This window comes from Antechinus flavipes, chromosome 2 (genome assembly GCF_016432865.1).
Source record: "Antechinus flavipes isolate AdamAnt ecotype Samford, QLD, Australia chromosome 2, AdamAnt_v2, whole genome shotgun sequence".
NCBI lineage: Eukaryota > Metazoa > Chordata > Mammalia > Dasyuromorphia > Dasyuridae > Antechinus > Antechinus flavipes.
The window spans coordinates 412,267,578-412,289,579 of NC_067399.1; the positions used below are offsets into that span (position 1 = coordinate 412,267,578).

The 22,002-nt window shown below is 31.3% G+C and overlaps 1 protein-coding gene across 2 annotated transcripts in view; it reads left to right on the forward strand.

Annotated features, from left to right (window-relative positions):
* The first annotated feature begins 420 nt into the window (after positions 1-420).
* The window catches only part of GABRA1 (gamma-aminobutyric acid type A receptor subunit alpha1), a 64,180-nt gene continuing 42,598 nt past the window's right edge, over positions 421-22,002 (forward strand). The window contains exons 1-4 of one of the 2 annotated variants that reach the window (XM_051978845.1): positions 421-847; positions 3,154-3,235; positions 6,334-6,446; positions 19,108-19,175. In XM_051978845.1, the coding sequence (XP_051834805.1) occupies positions 3,165-3,235; positions 6,334-6,446; positions 19,108-19,175 (252 nt within the window). In that variant the 5' untranslated portion in view covers positions 421-847; positions 3,154-3,164. Of the gene's footprint in view, positions 848-888; positions 973-3,153; positions 3,236-6,333; positions 6,447-19,107; positions 19,176-22,002 lie in introns of those variants that run through there. The other variant, XM_051978846.1, reaches the window with a different exon arrangement.

Below are 22,002 nucleotides of genomic sequence, written 5' to 3' on the forward strand. Positions count from 1 at the left end.
TGCTGCTGAACTCCAGGCTCATCGCTCCATGTCATATAATACACAGAGACCTGCACATATAGAGAGGTGAAAGGGAAAGATAAGGGGAGTATGTTTCATTCATTTATAACATTACATTTCCGCATTTCAAAACTCTTGATCATTCATATTTATGCAACTGTTAAATAATTCATCAAAGGTAGAATACTAATGCAGAACAGTTTTATTTTTAATAGGAAAGTCTTAAAATAATCTGTTAGTAAATTGCAAGTGTCAAATGATTTCAAATGTAATCTCTCAACTTCCCCCATCCCCTCCCCCTCAAAAAAAAAAAAAAAAAAAAAAGAAAAGAAGAGCCTGCTGCAGATTGTAGAAGGATTTGAGTCTGCAGCTAGAGCGAGGGGGATTAGGACGAGAGCAGAGCAAGTTAAATTGTGCTGCATATAAAAAAATGGGCGGATTGGTTTCTAGATGGAGAGACTGGTACCACCTTCCTTTCTAAAATAAAATCTCTCTGGCATGAAGTCACTGCCTATTTCACATCCGGTTTACCCTGGGACGTATTACTACTGTCTTGGTAAAGAGAAATCTTTTGTTGTATATCTGCAGACCGAATATTGAGAAGAAATTTGGGTGTGAAATCTTCAACATTGAAGTACGGAAGAGTCCATGATGCCTCAGACTGTATGAGTGAGAGGCAGAACCAGAGACAACACTCAGCTCCAGTTCCTCAGCCATCCCTTACTCTCACCAGCTCCGATTTCTTGGCGATTTTCTCTGGCAGACTTTCCACCCTTCCTTCCCAACCCGCCCCCCCTCCGCCCCCCGCCCGCAGCTTCAGAGAACCAGTGCCTGGAGGGGGCCGGAGGTAAGTGCTGCTTCAGGACAGCGAGCAGACCTTTGAACGTGGGTTTTTCAAGCCTGAGAGATCAGGAAGCTACAGGGGGAAGAGAGAGGGAGAGGGAGAATGCGAAGAGCCCGTTTCCACAGCAGGTAGAAAAAATTGGGGGGGGATGAAAACCTCAGTAATCGCTTGGTCACCCCCTACTTTCCCCCCACCTTCTTCACTGGCTTTGGGTGGATTTGAATTCGGAATTTATTCTTGGAAGAGGATGAGGAAAATAAGAATTTTTTGAGCTATTCTGCAAAGGTGGGGATGAGAGGGATGTCGTCCAAAGTTGAAATAATGAGAAGCAAAACATGTTTCAATGTAAGCTTTGGGTAAAGGCACTCTTTTAATCTAGCACCAAAATGCACTAAATGCTTCTTTTTCCTTCTTTCAGTGGATGCTGTCGAAATGCTTTTGCGTGTGGAAGTCTTTCTCATTTTGCATTTGATAAACTCAAGAATATATATTTTTAAAGCCCTTACATTGATGTGGTGTGGTATGGTGTTGTGTGTGTGTGTGTGTGTGTGTGTGTGTGTGTGTGTGTGTGTATGTGTGTGTGTATGTGCGTGCGTGCGCGCGTGTGTGTTTTGGAAAAGGGGAAGGCACGTAGAGAAGAAAGTAGCCTGGGGTTCTTTTGGAAATTGGCATGTTTGCATTTCTCTTTTCATGTTGCAAGAAACTTTACTTCTTCAGCAACTGTAGCACCTTATTGGAATTGTTTTTCTCTTTTAAAAATATTAAATAAAAGCAATGACTTGGAGCTCAATGCCTAGGTAATCTTTTGGAAGACTTAAACAAAAACCAAAACAAAATGTATTTTTAAAAGTTAGTTGAGCTCAGTAAGAGAAGCTATTTTATTTTATTCAGAAGCTTCTGCTTTATTGAAAGGTGCCTTATGTTTGTGCAACTTGAATGAAATTTCTTGTTACATAGATTTTAATTGTTTCTTTCATGTTATATTTAACTCATCTTTGTCAAAGCCAAAAATAAAATCAATCCGGATCTATTGATGGCTTAGCGTTTCTTATCTCTAGATCATTTTACTCAAAATACATTATATTTTGTTGCTTATATATCTGATTATAACTGTTTTTTTTTTTAATTGATTTAAATAGACCTGGGAGTATGGAATAAATCAGTGTGGATTTATTTTAAAGGCACATCATATTAAACTGTAGAGTACTTAATTTATTAAGTGCTTTAATGTATTGTAATTCATTAATCTTCTCAGCTACTGAGATTCAAATTTCCATTTATATTTCTGGATGTTTTAATTAAAGTAAATTCAAAAATATAGAAATCTATTCAATACCCAGATATTAAACTGTATTTAAAAACTAGTCATGAATATATTTTAAGTTTACATTCCTGAAACCTCCCTACCATTTCTTCTCCTTAAAATCCACAATATCAAAATGCAACAATTAGTAACAGTTGCATTTTATCTTAAGTTAAATATGCTACAGAAAATGATGGCAAAACAATTTCTGTTAGCTTCCATATGAAAATACTCCATTTAGAAGGAAACACTTCTGAGCAGGTAGCATGGCAAAAATAAAAATAAAAATGGGGATATGAAATGTCAGTATTTGTATGTATGTGTAACCAGCACATGGCTGGATTATAAAGCATGTCCTTTAGCCTCTTGGAAGTATTAGTGTGCATACTGAATGGGAAATCATAAGGAGAAGAATTCCAGCCTAATTCTTGTATACAAACAAATAAGTTTCAAAAGATAAAGAAAGAAAAGCATGATCAGGTCTGAGATAAAGGTAGATGAAGAATACAAACGTGAAATACAGCCATCAAAAATAAACAAACAAAAAATCCCTTCTATTAGCTTCTAAACTAATACACGCTCCAGGATATGAGAAATAGTTTTTAAAAGTTACTACACAATAAATTCTTGGAAACTTAAGATGACCAAGTTTTAAGATTAAAAAAATAAAACTAGGAATAGGAAGATTTTATTCATACTGAGAAAGTTGAAAAGTCTAGTCCCTAAAGACAGTTCTTAAGTTAAGAAAGTGACATCAGAAAGTATTTAAATATTTGTGCTTTTCCAAAGAGGATGAAAATACAGATTCATTTCTCAATGGAGAATTGAAAAGAGAGAGTAGAAAATGGATGAGGCCATGTTTGTATTGTTCCAATGAGGTGTCATATTACTGTGAGGTCATTTCCTGACTTGAAAGCATTCATCTAAATGGCCTCAGCCTTAGTGGCTATAACCCGACTTTTCCTGAAGGGGATGTTGATACTTACTTATTATACTTTTATGCTAGGAAAAACCAACATGAAGAGGAAACTTGGTCTTTTTGAATATCTTTGGGCCTGGACGCTCCTGAATGCACTTGCTGGAAAAAGGTGGGGAGACTTTATTTTAAAACTGCATGAATATTTCTATAACCTTTCATTTATTCAGACAGAGAGAAGTAAATTTTGTCTGAATGGAAGCACTTCTAAGGGAATTCAGGAAAGTTAATTGGAGTCAAATCCCAGCTAAGTATAAAGAAGAGTAGCCTGAAAGAATAATGCCACTTCTTAGCATGGCATGCTAATTAGATTATACTTAACAGGTTTTGACAAAGAATATGGGAATATAGCATTATATTTTAAGATTGAACCTTTCATTTCCAAATAGAATCTGCTTATAACATGCTATTTCCTAATGCATAGAAAAAAATTCCCAAATTCAGATACATATACTATGTCCTGTCAAATAATATATCTCTATATTGAAATTAGGTGGACATGTGTGCAGACTCACCTTTATCTTCTAAAGTAATAGCTCAGGCTTGAGCTCTAGATTTTATTTTTAAAATGGTGAAATAGTATATAATTAAAACTATATTTTTCCTGGTTAAATATATGTAGAATGATTTAGTTTTTAAATTCATTTTAAAATAAATCTTTAAACATGTTAAGCAAAATATGATCTTTGTATTAATGAGTAAGCAATATGGGATATAAAATTGGTTGGGAGAGAAACATTAACACATAAAATTATTATCATATCAAAAACAAAACTCCATCACTAACCTAATCTGAATAACATAGACAATATATTTTTTTCTAACACTTCATGGACCAATTATTTTCAAAATAACTTTTTATTTAAAAAACATCAATACTTGATTCACCTATTCATAAAGATAAATTAGTCATAATGCAAAATCCAAAATATTTCTCAAAAATAATGAAATAAAACATGTTTATTCAAATTATGATATGAGACAAACAAATTTAATGTTCCAAATTCATGTACTTCACAGGAGTTTATATTAATTTTTTGTTCGTTTGTTTTACCTTTCTGTCTTGCTACCATTTATGGCAAAAGATGTTTAAATGATGAGTAAAGAATATAGCTTACAATAAGATAAAACTAATTGAAAGATTTAAATGTAATTCATTGCTTTTTGAAAAATTATATGGTGTCACTATTGTAATGACCTGTAGATGGAGTTAGTGTACAGTGTTTTATTATATGGTGGTTTAGTATGAAACCAGTCACATACAGTAACTGACATTTCCTTTCAAAAATATATTCAGTTAATACCAAATAAATGGTCTTGCTCTTTATCATCATTCCATGTTCTGGATAGTTGTTTCAGTGTTGTAGTAAAATAGAAATGCTATGGATAGAAGATCAAATTAACAAATTGCATTATTAAAAAAAAAAAAAAAGCTCTCAATTTCCACTACTTTAACAGAATTGGTTCTCTTTAATAAAAAGCATTCAAGAAAGCATGATAAAAATTCATTTAATACTCATATCCTACTCTGCTGGACAAAGTGTATTAGAATGAAAATAGTATGTTTTCTTAATCCATGCAAGTTACATCAATATAGCTTATATTTGGAAACATTTGTAAAACTAATTTAATAAGTACAGTATAGGCAAATAGATGATATTAATTACATAAATTTGGCTTGCCTTACTCTATAACTTCATGGTCTTTCCCTCTTCCTTTCTACCCACTATTTTTTTTTTTTAAATGCACACTCACATATTTCTTATGGTTTAAGGTATACTGTATTTTACTTTGTGTTTTCTCCATGTGACCTTCGAATAACCTTGGAATGATACATACACAGCATTTGGTTTAGTGACATTGAATATTACAAGAAATTTCATCAGGGGACTGTTTCTGCATTCCTGCTGTCATCTGCCAAGTAGAGGTCATGGAAATGCAGGACTCCTTGAAAAACTAGGTTAGAAAGTTTAAAATAAATATTTAGGGTAGAAAAATACCAAATTTAACAAGGTGTTTCTTTTAATTGGGGGAAATTTGGATTGGAAACAATTTAGTTATAATAATTTTTAACACTTAAAATGTTAAAATTGTTTTATTTTTAACATGAACTAAGATGATATTGATAACTTGGACCTTCCTCTAATAAACAGTGAATTCCTATTTATTCATGTTTTCCTCTTAAGTGACATTCTGATAGCATCATTTTGATCCATCCAAAAAACTTTGAATATCTAGTTTTATTTATTCATTCATTTGTGTCTTTAAACCCAACAAAATCCATAGAAGCTGAGGAAAAGAAAGCCCAACACATTCTTTTAAAGATCATATCAATTATTAATTAATAACATTTTGATCAAAACTTTGCATTTATCATTATTTAAGCTTTGATAATTAAAAAAAATATGCTTCTACTATTTAGTAACATTACTTCAAATTTACTAGAAGGGGGACCTCACTCCTAAAAAAATAATTTTGAATAACATTTCTCATTATAGAAAATACAATTAAATAATGTTTTAGTTGATTATTTCAAAGACATGGATGAAATTGACTTCATAGAAAGCAAGGAAGTTGAACTTCAAAATGCTTATATTATTAACCTGAGATTCAATATGTATTTTATCAATAGATTCCAGAAATACTATACAAGTCAAATGCTGTAGGAGAATTGGATGGACTAAAGGGGAGACTTATTTCTAGTCTTCTCTGGGGTACTAATTAGATAGACTCCCTCAAGGAATTTATTTCCATGTGATTCAGTTTTCCTTATCCATTAATTCTTACTTAAATGATCTCTAAGGTACATTCTTAATCAGTCATATCAATGATCCAAAAAACCCAAAACAACAACAACAAAACAAAATAAAAACAAACAAATAAAAAAAAGTAATAACAATAATAGCAAAAAACTTCAAATTGGAAAATGGCTCAAATGCCTGGGATGTTACTGAAATGACTAAAGAATCTTTAAATGACATTCCTTCCCTTTACATAAAGATAAACAATTACTTTAGCTTTCATGGAAGTAGAATTTTTAAAAGTAGTAAATAAAGTAAAAATGAAAATTTGTTTATCTTAGGATTTTACAGGAGATTCATTAAAAAAAAAACAAACAAACAGATGGTTGATTTGAGCATTGCTTGATTTTGAAGAATGCATGAATATTTCATTGGAAGGAATTTGTATTTGCCATTATTTTTTTTCCAGCTTTGGACAAACTTCATTACAAGATGAAATTAAAGACAATACCACTGTATTTACAAGAATTTTGGATCGACTCCTGGATGGTTATGATAACCGCCTGAGACCAGGATTGGGAGGTTTGTGATATTATTTTATTATTTTCCCACAAATTATTATTAACCCTTTAATTTAGGTAATGATCACTCTGTAAACTTTAAAATTATAAAAAAGTACCATCTGGTGAAAAACTGTCAAAAACTGCTCCATGCTAATTAAATATTTTGTCAGAAACTAAGTAATGTGAAATGTGCTTGATAGAACTACAAATAAGAATATTTCATGATGATGTGAGAAAACATAAAATATTTAAGAACTTTACTATTATCATACATAGAAAACATTTTCCCCAAGATTTGTCTTTCTTTGTTCAAGGAATAATGTCAAATTTTAATATCATGCTGCATAAGGATTTAATGAAAAGCATCAGTACTTCATCAGGCATTATTATGGCAACACTGAATTCAAGCAACACTTACATAGGTACATTTATTTACAGGTATGATTTGCAATAGTATACATTGATCTGTCATTTAGTATTTCAAAGAATGTTTTCTAGGAGAGAATAGAACAGTGGGATCATTTTCTTTGAAAAATGCCCTGAATTTTATCCTTTTATTTTCTTTGAAATGTTAGAATAACATTAGATTTTAATGATAGATGTAGGGAGGGAGAAATTAATTAGTTATGTTTATTATGGTAAAGGTGCTGCATTTTGAGTCAGAGCAACTGGGTTCAAATTCTAACCCTGCCTCTTTTCACTTGTTTGACCTTGGGCAAGCTAATTATTTTCTCTTAGTATAAATTTCCTCATTTTAAAATAAACAGATTGGGCTAGGTGTTTTCTGAAATGTCTTCTAGTTCTAAATCTATGAGGCTAGTAGGAAGATAATGAACAAATCATGAAGCACTTCATATTAATATTTATAATCTTTTCATATTTAAACCAAAACAAGACACCAAAAGCATAATAGGTTGGCTTAAATAAATGTTTAATAAATGTTTAAAAACAGCAACATATAGCTCTAGTAGTGGCTGTGAAGTTAAAAAGGTCTTGAGTATACGTATGATGACAATATTTTTGTTATCTTAAGAGAAGTATCACTAAAACTGATGAAGCTAATCATTAATATATAGTCAACCAACTAAGACCTTGATCTGGCTAACTAAATTCATGCAGATAATTTAGTAAAGCATAGAAAGTTTAGCTTCTGGGTAAATGGAGTTTTTAATTAAAGATGTGGAATCAGGAATTTTTGAAATATTGATGTGTGTTCAAACAAAAAGAAATCATAATTACATCAGAATTAGAAGATATGATTCAAATTCTTAGGCCATTCTATGAAAATAACAAGTACCATTATTAAATACTTATGGAAAAATGGCAAATCTCATATGACCCAGTGCTGCTTAGTTTCAGATACTTAAGATCTGATTCTGATTTAATCCCCTGAAATTTCCTTATTCTTTGGAGAAGGTGAGTCATTTGAGAGTATTATGGGACTATTGTGATGGCTGCCAAGTGCCATTATGATTTCAGAAGGCCTGAGGGGACTACCTTGTTAAAGTCACAAGTCAAGCATATGTGAGAAATCGCATTAGTTGTCTTTTCTTGTCAAATTCAAATATTCCTTCTCTGAAAAGGACTTTCCATATTTTGATTAAATTACACTTCTTTTAGATTTCATTTAAGCATCTTTCTTCAGTTTGTAGTAGAAATAATTACCAATTGAAATGTGAATCCACATGTAAAAGAATGACAAAAAATAGAAAGAGTATATACCGTATGTCAAAGTTTTATCTGCTTTCACGTAAACATTTGGATCAGCTCTAAAATAAATATTCATTAAGTCTTTATTAGTACATCTTTCAATAAAATTTATTATGAAATGGGATATTATACTGAATGTCAAGGATTGCAGAGTCAAAGAGTAGGTACAAGAAAAAGTATGAGTATGCTACCTTAATTTACAAAGTACTTATCTTTAAACATGATTATATGGAAGCCAATGAAACTCCTTACGCTCCATCTTTAATATGTGGCTCAGGCTCAACTCAACTACAGCATTGTTTTATCAAAACCTGGAATGTGTGATGAATTGAAAACAATGGAAGCCATTTTGGCCCCTGACATAATTAAAGAAATCCTTTCCAGGATTTTTACATGTCATTCTATTTATATCATTTATGAAATTCATATGCAATTCCCACTGAATACTAAGTTTTAAAAAATACAGAGTAAATTTTAAAAATAGAGGGAAGTTTTTGTTTTCTAAAACCTTGAAAAATGATAGATTTTGGTAATCTCAACTTGTTTATAACATTATTATATAAACATTATTTTTTGGTAAAAATAGGGTATTGCCATAATGTGTTGAAAATAACAAAATATAATTTACAAATATTATGATTTTATTTAAATATAATGTCTTCTTAAATTCCTTATTGATTCGTTAAATGCATGATTCTATGCAAGAGATCTGATTTAGGTTTCGTAAAAATATACAAATTACTTAAGTAATTGATTTACAAGAACATAGGGTATGAGGAGACCCTTCCAAAAAATAACTTCATCATGTCAACCCAAGAGGGACAATATGCTTTTAGCTAAATGGTTTAAATACTATAAATAAAATTGAGACAGACTTTTATAGAACAGCAGGAATAGTTTATAAAACAGACAAAACATCTAGGCTGGTATTCTTTTTTCATGGGTAGAATGGGAAATTAAAAATGGTGAAAAGCAGGAACTTGATGAAAAAAGAATAAATTCTGCCTTCTTTATTAAGCATGACTTCAAAAGCCTCATTTTGGGGAAAGCATTACATTTGGATATTTGTGAGAAAACTAATTAGAAAAAAAGACCAGGTTCTTACCCAATTTTCCATCTAAAAAATGTCACATGAGGGATTGTTATTAAAATTGACAAATTTGAGTCAAAAAGAAAACTTTAGTAGTGACTAACCTTGTACTTTTTACATCCCTCTGATAATATATATTTCAGACAATGTTTACCATAAGTGTCATTTAGGTTTGGGACATATCAGGGCATCTAATGTATGCATAGTCAATAGTTTCTAAAAGCTGAGATTTGTGCAAATTTCCAACATCAATAATCTTACACCTTGCAACAACAAACATAAATGTTTCATTTTTTTTCTTTAAATCTGCACCATCATTTTAATATATATTAACACTTCTAATGTCCTTCACTAAGACATTTTGCTTCACTGGAAAATTACCACCTTATTGTGCCTTAATAATGGTCATAGAAAGATGGAACTAGACTTGATAAGGACTTCAATGACAATCTACTCTGAACCCTTCATTTTGTAAGAGTCAACTTAAAGTCCAAGAGTTTAAGTGAAGACCCAGGGAGTAAATGTCAGATAAAAGTTTGTAGATTAGTCTTACCAATTCCAGAGGCATTATAAAATATTATTTTCCTTCCAATAACCAAAAACCATATAAATCCTTGGCTATATTCTGGGGGTAACCTTTTTCATGAAAAGCTAATAGATTAATCTTCATATAGGAGACAATAAAAGTTATAATGTCTATAGCCAAAGCCTTCCTACTTTGATAGAACTTGCCTAGAACATATCCTATATTTCTATAGCTGTTGGGAAGCTAGTCAGCTGCATACATGGTGAAACTTCATAATAAGAGTCAATGGAAATAGATAATTATTATAGTATTTTTAATTACTAATTTTCTTCTATAGTGCATTCTATCACATGTTTATATCTATTTCTAGTGACATAGGTAGGGCAAGTCATTCAATATCATTCATCATGAAATTAATTTCAAGCTACTCCAAGACAAAGAATGCTCATAAAATGTAAAAATGACATGGAGTAAAGTTGAAGATAACATGAATAGTAATTAAGACAAATAGAAATTTAGCCTCATGATTGTGGTAGGTATTATTATAGCTAAAATCAGATAGATGGATAGATAAATACATACATACATGCATAGATATGGATACATATAGATAAATTATAGATTTCATTTTTTAAATACCATAATGCTTCTTTATTTGATCTTCATAATCTGTGAAGTGCACAGTGCTATTTTATTTTGTTTCTCTGGTGAGAAAACTAAGACCAAAAGGATAAGGGCCTCTCCCAGGGTCATATATCTAGTCAGCTTAAATCAACAACAAACATTAATAAATAACATTGTTCCAGTGAAAGTGATTGCAGAGAGAAAGTATCAAGATTAAAGGAGAGAGGGAAAAGCTTTTTGCAGAAGGTGAGGCTTCAGCTGAGATTTGAAAGAAGTCATGGAATCCAGGAGGCAGACATAAATAAAGAATTATAGACTTGGTGGACAGCCATTAAAAATGACTGGAAACTGGGAAATGAAGTTCCATGTGAAAAAAGGAGTAAGAATAACAATGTCTTTGGATCATAGAGCAAGAGGAAAAATGTGTAAGAATGAAAAAAAAATGATTCAAATTCATATTTTCTTCAGTCCACGTCTAATATTATATTCCTTAGGTTACTAGTTTCTCACCAAAATTATACCAACTCTCTCTTCTGTGCCTTATAGTGTCTTAGTTAAAGCAAGAGTCACTACCTTCTCTCACCACTAATAGTGTTCTCTTCATAGTTAGCTATTCCTAAAAAAAATTGGGTCTTGACTTTGCAACCATCATTCTGTACATTATATTGTATTTATCTATATGTATGCTATATTCTTTGCAATAGATTGTAAATTCCTTGAAGGTAGGTATTGTTTTGTTTTTTGATTTGAAAATCCAGTATCAAGCAATCATTATGAACACAGTAGTTAAAAGATTATAGTTTAATTGAATTTGATAATGTATTCAAACTACTTTTATAGACAGTAGAATCCAGGTTTTCAAAAAGACTTGCTTTTTCAAGATAACATAAGTTATATCATAGGCAGGATATGAACCCACATCTCTCCCACCTAAATCTACATATAGCAATGTCACATTCCTAATACTTGAAAACCTTAAGAGACAGATAGATATCAATTATCAGTATTTTGAGCAGGATATTCTAGTGAGACTTCAAGAAATTCTAAAAAAATGGAATTTGAGTTATTTCTGAACACATCTATCAATACCTATCTTTAGAAACTTTAGAGACTTCCCAAGTCCTGAGGGTGGACATCTTCCCTCAATTTTATACCTTAGTTCCATTAAACATTCCATTATGACATATCAACTATTTTGACAGAACTAATGAAATAAGTTTTGCAAAGGTTACAATTTGTAAAGGCTGGACTTAGAACAATATTGAGAAATATTTTTATGTGTTATTTTATTCTGACGTCATCAGTATTATTCTTAAGGTAGTCTCTGGAAAAATTGTTAATTCTCTTTTATCTCATATCAAATTTTAAACACAAGAATTGACTAGAGAGATTATAAAAAATAATCTCTTATTCAAAGAGAAAAAAATAAGAACAAAATATTGACTACTTATGACAAGTGACACCATTTGATTTGGAAATAAATTTGAAAATCCAAATTTAAGACCTATTAGTGTGTTAATTTTTCATCTATATTTACCTGTTATGCTTTACATTGAGAGCTGGGAGTTATTAATAAACTTTTAGCCTATGCATAAGATCAAACTGAATAACCATTCCTGAGACTTGTTGAATTTATAGTTTAAAGTACAGTCAGTGTAGAAGGAATATATAGAAGGAAGAAGATAATAACAGAAGGGAAAGAATTTAAGCAATAAAAAGAAAAAAGAGAAGGTGGAAAAAGGAAATGAAAGAAGAGAAAAAAAGAATGAAAAGCAAATGAGAAAAAAAATAGAGCAAAGAAGATGGGGGAGAGATAAAAATATAAAAGAAAACTAGAAGACATAAAAGAATTAGGAGAAGAGGAGAGCTCACCGAGATTTCACAAAATCACAGAAAGTGTCTATTGCAAGAGTTCTTAAAAGATATTGAATACAAATTATGTCTGATCAAGATGACACACCCAACAAACTATTATATACTCTTTGCCTGACACTTCTAGCTGGCAGGAAATCCACAACTTTCTAGAGCAACATGATCAAGTATTTGCATTTGGTAGATTTTTCTGTCTGTGAAATATCTATGCTATACATTACCTATTACTGGTTTGTAACTTAAATCAGCTATCTTTTCCCCTCTCTTTATTTATAATAGTACCATAACATTTAGTCCAACAATTTAGAAACCTGACTTTCTATTACAAGGAGGACTGAGTAGGGATGGAATAGGAAGCTTAATTGCAATTGTTTTATTCAGTTGATTTTTTTTTTTTTAAATTTGGCCAATTGTATTTTTTAAGAGTTGTTTTCTTCAGATTTTTTTTTTCCTTTCCTTTTATAAGCTGTTGACTCTTTCAGGCATACCTCTCATTTCCTTTTTCATTTTTCCTTCTACCTCTCTTATTTGGCTTTAAAGTCTTTTATGAGTACTTCCAAGAAGCCTATGTGGGCTTGAGACCAGTTCATATCACTCTTTGAGATTTCTTCTTTCACATTTTATCCTTGTATCTGTTGTGGTTTAGTCTTTCCTGTCATCATAGTAGCTTTCTATGGCTACTTTTTCCCTTTTCTTTCGGCATTTCCTTTTAAAAAATTTTTATGATTGATATCTGCTCCTGGAATAGAGGGGACAGTCTCGAGCTTCCTGTACTAGTTCTGAGCCTTGATTTTGAGCACAGGGCCCTTTATGTTTGCAAGGGGTAATATTGCCTAATTTTTTCATGAAACAGCCTCGTTTCCCATAATTTGCTTTCTGAGCTGGGATTGGAAGCTGCCCCACTGATTTGTTTCTTTGCTGGGTTGGAACAGAGTGACATAGTTGCTGATTTGCTGTGATTAAAATCTGGCTTTCCCAGTCTGTTTAAACAGGGCTGAACATGCTTTTCACCTCAGTGAGAGTGACCTTCTTTGAAGTTTTTCCAGTCTATCTTGAGCTGGAGAATGGTTTCATTCTATCAGATTGTTCAGAAGCTTGATTTCATGTGGTTTTTGAGGGAAACTGGGAGAGCTCAAGCAGCTTCCTGACTTTACTCTGCCATCTTGGCTCTACCTTCAAAAGTGGAATTGCAATTGATGAGTGTAAATCTAAAAATTAATAAATAACAAAAGGTGGAAGGCAGAATTTCATTTATGTGAGTCAAAATCAAAATCAAAATCAAGATAAACAGATGGATAAAGCTGAGACAAAATTATTGAGAAGTAAAGTATAAGTGAAATGAAGTGAAATTCTCTATAATTTTTCACACTAATGATTATTAACAATGTATCTCATTCTATCTTATTTCTCCCATTTATCCTATTTTCTGTCTCTGTCTATCTGAATCTTTCTCTCTCAAAACTCACTCAAAAGTATTTTGCTTTTCATTTTTCCCTTCCCCCAAATACCTTCCATTCGCTCCCTCTTTTCCTCATTTCTCTTATCTTCTTCACTTCCTACTTCCATGGTAAGATAGATTTCTACAATTTAAATTGTATGCATTTTATTCCCTCTTTGAGTCAATTTTGATTAAACTAAGGTTCATATGGTCCCCTCACCATATCTCCTTTTTCCTCTGCACTGTAAAAATCTCTTTCAGACCTCTTTTTTGTGAGACAATTTCTATTTTTTCCTTCTCCCAGCGTATTTTTCTCATTCATTCATTTTATTTTTTTAAGATAATTATATTATTACATTCAGCTCACACCTTTCTTTTTGATATATGCTCCTTGTAACTGCCCTAACAATGGAAAGCTTTTGGGAGTTAATATATGTCATTTTCTCACAAAGAAATGCAAACTGTTTAGTGTTATTAAATTTTTTATCATTTTTTCTTTCTTGTTCACTTTTTTTTTTGTGTGCTTCTGCATATTGTATTTGAAGGTCAAAATTTCTATTTAGGTATGGTATTTTTATCTTCTATTTTATTAAATATCTATTTCCTTCTGGAAGGATTATATCCAGTTTTGCTGAGTAAATGATTGTTTGTTGTAATTTTAAGTCATTTACTCTCTGAAATATCATATTCTAAGCCCTCAAGTATTTTAACATAGAAGCCGCTAAAATTTGTGTTATCCTCATTATGGCTCCATGGTATTGTTTCTTTTTGGCTACTTTCAGTATTTTCTCCTTGATCTAGGAGGTCTGGAATTTGACTATAATATTTCTGGGAATGTTAATTTTGGGATTAATTTCAGAAGGTGATCTTTGAATTCTTTTCATTTTTGTTTTATCCTCTGGTTCTAGTGTATCAGGATAGTTTTCTTTGATTATTCCTTGAAAGATGGTGTCTAGGTCCTTTTTAATATCATGATTTTCAGATAATGCAATAATTCTTAAATTATCTTTCTTGGATTTATTTCCCAGATCAGCTTTTTTAAGGAGATATTTCACATTTTCTTATATGTCTTCATTCTTTTAATTGTGTTTGATTGTTTCTTGCTGTTTCATAAAGTCATTAGCTTACACTTGCCCAGTTCTAACTTTCAAGGCATTATTTTCTCCAATGAATTTTTGTACCTTATTTTCTTTTTGTACTTGTTTTTATTTGGTCAATTCTTTGTTTTCTTACAATCTTCTTTCTAGTGAATTTTAGAACATGTGTGTTTTTTTTTCCATTTGGCCGAGTCTATTTTTGAGATATTATTTTCTTCAGTATTTTTTGTAACCCCTCTTACAAGTTTTTAACATCCCCCCATGATTTTATTGTATCACAATTATTTCTCCTCCCTTTACCTCTCTTAAATATTTTTTAAAAATCATTTTTGAGCTCTTCTATGACCCAAAACCAATTCATATTTTTCTTGAAGGATTTAGATACTGAAATTTTGACTTTGTTGCCTTTCTCTGAGTATGTGTTTAGATCTTTCTTGTCACCCTAGTAACTTTCTGTGGTAAGGATTTCTTTCAGTTGTTTGCTCATTTTCCCAGCTTCTTTTTTGACTTCTAGCTAAGAATAATTTGGAAGGTTCATATATGTGTGAGAGTGGAGTATAGCCCAGCACAGGCCATGCTAGCACAGCCACAGTCCCAGCAATACAGGAGCAGTCCTAGGGAGCCACTACATTAGCAAGTGCAGGTGGTTTCCAGAACTTTCAACTCAAAGATAATAAAGGAATAAAACAATTGGGAAGAAGTAGATTATAGGAGTCTCTTGGCTATCATTGAGGTAGGACTCTATTGCTTTCTTCATATTTAGATCTATAACACATCCTGATTGGCCCTTCCAAGGTGAGAAGGAGCACTAGCATATCAGAGATTTCAGTGACAGTGGAGTGTGGACCCTCCTTACAGCTTCAGGGCACAAAATAGTGCTTGTGATTGCCCACAAACCAGGGGACACATTAGAAGACTTGAAATTATTCCATTTTAGCACCAAACTATTGAAACTTGCAAGAGTGTATCCTCCAACCTGGAAGCAGAAGCCTGTATTAAAAAGAGTTAAATGTCAGGCTGGGAAAATAATCAAATAACAGAAAAAAAAAATGATTTTGAGCACAGAAAGTTATAGTGGTGAGAAGGAAGATAAAAAACACACACACACACACTCAGAAGACAATATCAAAGTCAAAGTTCCCACATTCAAAATCTTTAAGAAAAAAGTCTTATTCCATGGAAGAGCTCAAAAATCATTTTGAAAATCAAGTAAGAGGGGTAGTGGAAAAATTGGGAAGATAAATGAGTGACACAAGAAAATCATGAAAAACAAGAAAAGCAAGCAATGTGAAACCCATTATGTATAAAATATATATTCTTTGAGACATCCCTTGCCTAGAAACATGCAACCAATGTGTATATCAAAAGCAGGACTTTGAAACTAAGTTTTCCTGATTTTGATTTCTCAATCCACTAGGTTGTACTACCTAGAAACACACATGCACTCACATACAAAAACATATGCTTAGAAACTAGATCAATGGGAATATATGCAACAGTGCATCAAAATTCAATTTGACAATGGAACATTGAACAAAAATTCATGTTTCCAGTTAAATACTGATGATTACTCTTCTATCCATTCAATTAATACTTTTTCAATCATACTGTTATTTACCCCATTCACAACAACTTGCCTATGAGTAAGATTTGAATTTGAATACAGATTAAATAAACTACAATTCCAGGATTCCTTTGACCTGCTATCTAAGAACCCCATCAGTAAATGGGATGAATTTAATTTGGCATGAACTATTTCTGATAAAGTTGTCTAGGCTCTTTGTGTTTGATACTTTCATGTACCTATATTATTTGAAACAATGGCCTCTTCTTTTGAACATTAAATCATTGTGGATGCTAATAAATAATAAAACCTCTGGGATAAATTATTAATGGAACTAATTATTTCCCATATAAACCTTTGGTTACCACAAAGTCCAGATAATATATTCACTCTGATTAATGTAATTAAAGGCAAAGTACAGATCAAATACACCTATCTCAAGTTGGTTGGTATGTACAGCTGTGTAGACAGAGATCAATAAGCCAGCTATGTTCATAAAATGCATAAGTCAATCTTTCTTTTGAAGTTTTGAAGTTAATGCTGCAAAAATAAAAGCTAACATAGATCATCATCAATTCCAGGCCATATATGCTCCATCCTAACTGCTATTTCTACTGTTGATAATAGTGCTGACTTTCATAGTTAGACATAAAGCTATAATTATTAGTCAAATACTAAGGTGGAGGTTGCAGCCATTGCAAGATATAATGAATATTGGATAACTTTCTTCTTCAATGTAAATGAAATAACAGAACAAAACATTTAAATTATAATAAAAGATTAGTCTGCATATACATGGTGTTTTAATGTTTGATTATTCAAGTAGATAATGAAGATATCAATTAATCATTTCTGGTTCTTTTGAATGAAGAATTCTATTATATGACCACTTAAGAATTTTTTTAAAAGGCCAATATTTTAATGTTTGTTATGGACCATTAGAAAATGGTTCTTTCAGGACAACTATAAATGTCTAAACATTATGTGAAAAACATGATGGATGATGCTTTCCCTACACAAACCATAATTCTTATATAATAGAATAAAAAATTCTCTTCAAGGTGGCTTTCAATACTGAATCTCTTTTGAAATTATTCTAGTACAGCAGTTTTTAAAAATTAAGTCTATTGTGATTTCTATAATGTAGCTCAACTACATTCTAGTATGAGACTGAATAGTAAGACCAGGATGATATCTAAGATTGATGCTCTTAGGAGTATTGGATAAGAACACAATTCTGCCAAATCCAATCTGATTGGAAATGGTAAGTAAAAGTCTAGCATGACTAAGTAACAATCTCATTTTCTTTCAATTTAGGGGTTTTGTACATAGTATTAAATATTTCTGGAAGTTCATCATATTGAATTGAGTTACACAATTTCAGTGAAGAATTTTCTCCAGAAATTTGTGAGATATGATCTAGTAAGAAAAAAAATCCACAATTTAAAAATAGCAATTATGCATATTATATTAGGTATTAATATATTCACATTTCTGTATTAGTATCATAAATAGTACATATAAAATACAATATTATTTTAATCTTAGCATGTGGTTTTCATATTCTATATCAAATGTATAGTTATTTTACTAAACAAATTGACCTACCAAATTGTGATCACTGATAATCAATGCATGGATATTTTGTAATCTAATACATACATACATAGGCAGATCATTTTCAAGTACTTCAATAGCTTTTTTTTTCTTTCATGTAAACAACACCAATCTATTTTGTCTACTGCTACTGCATTTCTTAGGGAATGTCACTATTTATGTAAAGAACTGTCACAACACTAAAATAAAGCTCAGCTTATTGGATGATATATATGTCACCAAAGGCTAATAAAATAAAACCAAGTTGGACTTGAAATGTTTTCTATTAAGCAAACAGTTTGAATGCCATAATGTGTTTTTTAACCAATTCTGAAGACATCAGTAAAAGTTAAGGCAGATTTTTCTAAAGGAACAATATGAATTATTTGAACAAAACTGAGAACATAAAAACAGACAATAATAAACTGCAACATGGTATTAAAAAGTTTCCAGACATCTAAAATGTGCCTCTAGAGTATTTGTTAAACAGCATAAGAATGTGAATCAATGTGTTAGAAGTCTAATATTTCACTATACACATTTTCACCAAAATGAATCTGAAAAATGGAACAGAATACAGTGTAATTGTGATGATTAAGAATAGTATAGGTATGGAACCCTGAGTATGACATCAGGGTCAATTTATGGCTTAGTTCATTTTGCAGAAAATTTCCCCCTCTTTTTAAATTCTTTGTTAGAAGGGATAATTTGTCTAGTACAGTGAGGAGATATATTCAGAAATAAATATGATAAACAGATGGTAGCAATAAAAATTGACAAAATAAAAAATGCATATAGTTAGCATTTATTTTGAATATAACATAAAGAAATTTTTTTATAATTAGTAAATTATTTTGTCCATTAACAAATAATTGACTAGACAATAATGGAAATCAATGGAGTTATTATCAAGAATCCGTATGCATTTAGCAAAAGATATTACTATCTCTCAAAGTGGAATATTCTAACTTTCTTTTGTGCTGAAAATATTAACTGTGAAATTTTATGTGTAAGCAGTAAATTATTAACACTACACTGCAGAACAATTTTAGAAATAACTAATCAAAGGCAATAAATTTCCCATTTGGGTGTGAGCTTGTGGTGGGGAGATCTAATGAGAATTGTTGATAAACACTCACTATCCCAATTTCCTGCTTCATCAGAGCGTGTAACTGAAGTGAAGACTGATATCTTCGTCACCAGCTTCGGACCTGTCTCAGATCATGATATGGTGAGTGACACTAATTCTGCATTTATTGATGTAGTTTATTTTTGAAATTTTCTTTACATATGGGGGGAGAGTACTTAAAATATTTGGATGAATTTTCAGTACCTTGATGAATTCATCTATTTTAAAACTTTTTGTCTCCCCAAAATTGCCAAGCTGTATAATTAGTGATTGTTCTTCACAATGACTACATTCAAGAATATTTAAATTCAATAATATATTACAGAATATATATGTATATTGTATATGTGTATGACATACTAAAGAATGTCAGCTACTTTATTCTTGAGACTATTATAAGGCTTATTTTCAAATTATAGTGTCGTTCTTGTTGATGGATTGCCAGAAAAGAATGTTATTAACTTTAGTTCTGGTAAAGAAGATGATGTTGATTAAAGGATGATGAGTTCTGATATTCCTAGATTACAGCCTGATATCTGATAATAATCAAAAGTGAAATTCTGAAACTTCCCTGGATATAAAGAAAAATAATGTAAGTAGTGAATATTTGATAAAAGAGAGGCAGAAAGAAATACAAGCATTTATACCAAGGAGAAACCAATGCTTAATCTATGATAGAGATCATCCAGAGTAAATTCATGAATGAGAAGAAAATTAAGACATGTATGTGCATTTTCATAACTCTATGTGTGCTAGTTTTATTGTTCTTCATTCCAGTAGAAGCTGAAATTATTTATTAAGCAAAGTGCATATTATCAAAGCATGCCCAAAGGGAATTTGAGACCTCATTTGTGGGATTCTGTTGAAGAGTAAAATTGCTTTTGTATCTATGAGCATAGAACAGGTGTCTTCTCATGGGGCAAGATTTTCTTCTTCAGTCAATGATGAATCTTTGGAATCAAAGTAGATGTAGTATTGAGGGAAAGAAAGGAAAACTCATATATTGGCAAACTAGCTTAGTTAAATCAGGCCTAGTATTTAATTGGCAATACATTGCCTTCACATCTTGAATTAGAATGTAATTTCAAATTTTTGATTTGGCACCAAAATTCTTACAATAATGAAGACACAGATAAATCAGTTTCCCATAAAGTCCCTAGAAGCATACAATGAGATTAATTCTTAATCAGATAATCTATATCTGTGATCTAGTTTCTAAAATGCCTATTTATTGTTACTATTTTAACACACATTGCATACAGTTTTAGCATTGGGGGACAGATAGAAATGCAACAAAATGTTATTGTATTTATCTAATAATAACAAGAATAAATCAAATTAAAATTTTAAAACGTTACCTATTTAAAGAAGCAAAACAAGTAATGTATACAGAATGATTCCTAAATGATGCTAAACATCAGAAATAGTTAAGTGCATGTGCTAAGTCAAGGAAGTTTGCTCTGTTTTGTACTTGAAGGACCAGAACATGACCAAGATTCCTCCTATGACAACTGAATAATTAGCAAGGTCTGTGATCTCTTTGCCATATGTGGTGAATATATAGTAAAACACTGTCTGAACAGCTAAATTATTTGATTATCTTGAGGTGATATCATGAAGAATCTAGCAAAGACACTAATTTAGTGGTAATCAACAAATCTTAGAGTAATGGAACTGTTCTAGAAATACAATCAAGACAATGTCACAACCCAAATGAAACTATATTTAACTAAGAAAAAAAAAAACACCTCTCCTATATCTTTTCATGAGAAGCTGATTTTTAAAAAAATATCATAAAACCAAAGTAGCCTGCTTTCATTTGGGACCAAAAAAATTAGGACAGCTCCTTGAAATTATTTTAAAAGCCACTAAATGATAATCAGGCAGCCAATTCCCAGAGCCCTGGCCTCACACAGAATTGTTCAGAGAACTCAATCAAATGGAGTCAGGTATTCCTTGGTGTTTAAAAGATATTATATAGAAGACCCAGATGAGAATAAAAGTTGCATATTGGAATGCTAAAATAATTATAACATTTATTTTGGAACATAAAGGATTTTACTCTATGTCTATGAAGTAAGGTTCTCTTCTTCTAGGATACATTACATAGAACAGGATTTCTTGGTGAGAAATTTCATCCAGGTTACGTGGGCTGAAACTGTGAAACTTAATGTGGGTTTCTTGGCATTCCTTAATTGTCTGCAGTTCTCTTGCCTCCCCTTCCTGTTATCACTGCCTCTCCTCCTCAACACCCCTTTTACTGCCAGAAACCTTCTTTTACTCTTCTAAACACAATACTCACCATTTTTTAAAAACCTACTCTGTATTCTCAAATAAAGGTACTTTATACATATGCACATACATACATATATGAAGATATGGGGGTTAAAATGTGAAAAAATCTGTGAAGTTGTTGTCATATAAATCTGAAAAGTTGTTTACATAAAGATTGAACAGAAGCCTATAATTACTTCTTTAAGTGCTGCCAAACTACATAACTTGGAACTTCAAATTTCTGAGCCATGAATTTCCTTATCTCTAAAATGATGACATTGAAATCCATAATTCTGATATTCTTCTTGTTACTGCATCAAGAGTTCTTGGATAAACAGTGACCAATACTACATCGGTACCATATTTAAAACTTCTGATGGAGTTTCAAAAGTCAATTTAAGGAGTGTTGTTTATTCATAGATAATGTGAGAGACATTATCTAGAATGTCTAATTGCCACTACTATTACTAAATATTTATTTAAATGTATATGTGTGAAGCAGGATGATATAATGTATAGACAATTAGACTTCTAATAAATTCAGAGTTTAACTTCTACTTTTTATACATACTCTCTGTAGAAAACTGAGAAAGTTATTTAACCTCCCAGTGTCCCGAACAACATTTTATTTTTTCAATTTTTCTTAAACTTCACT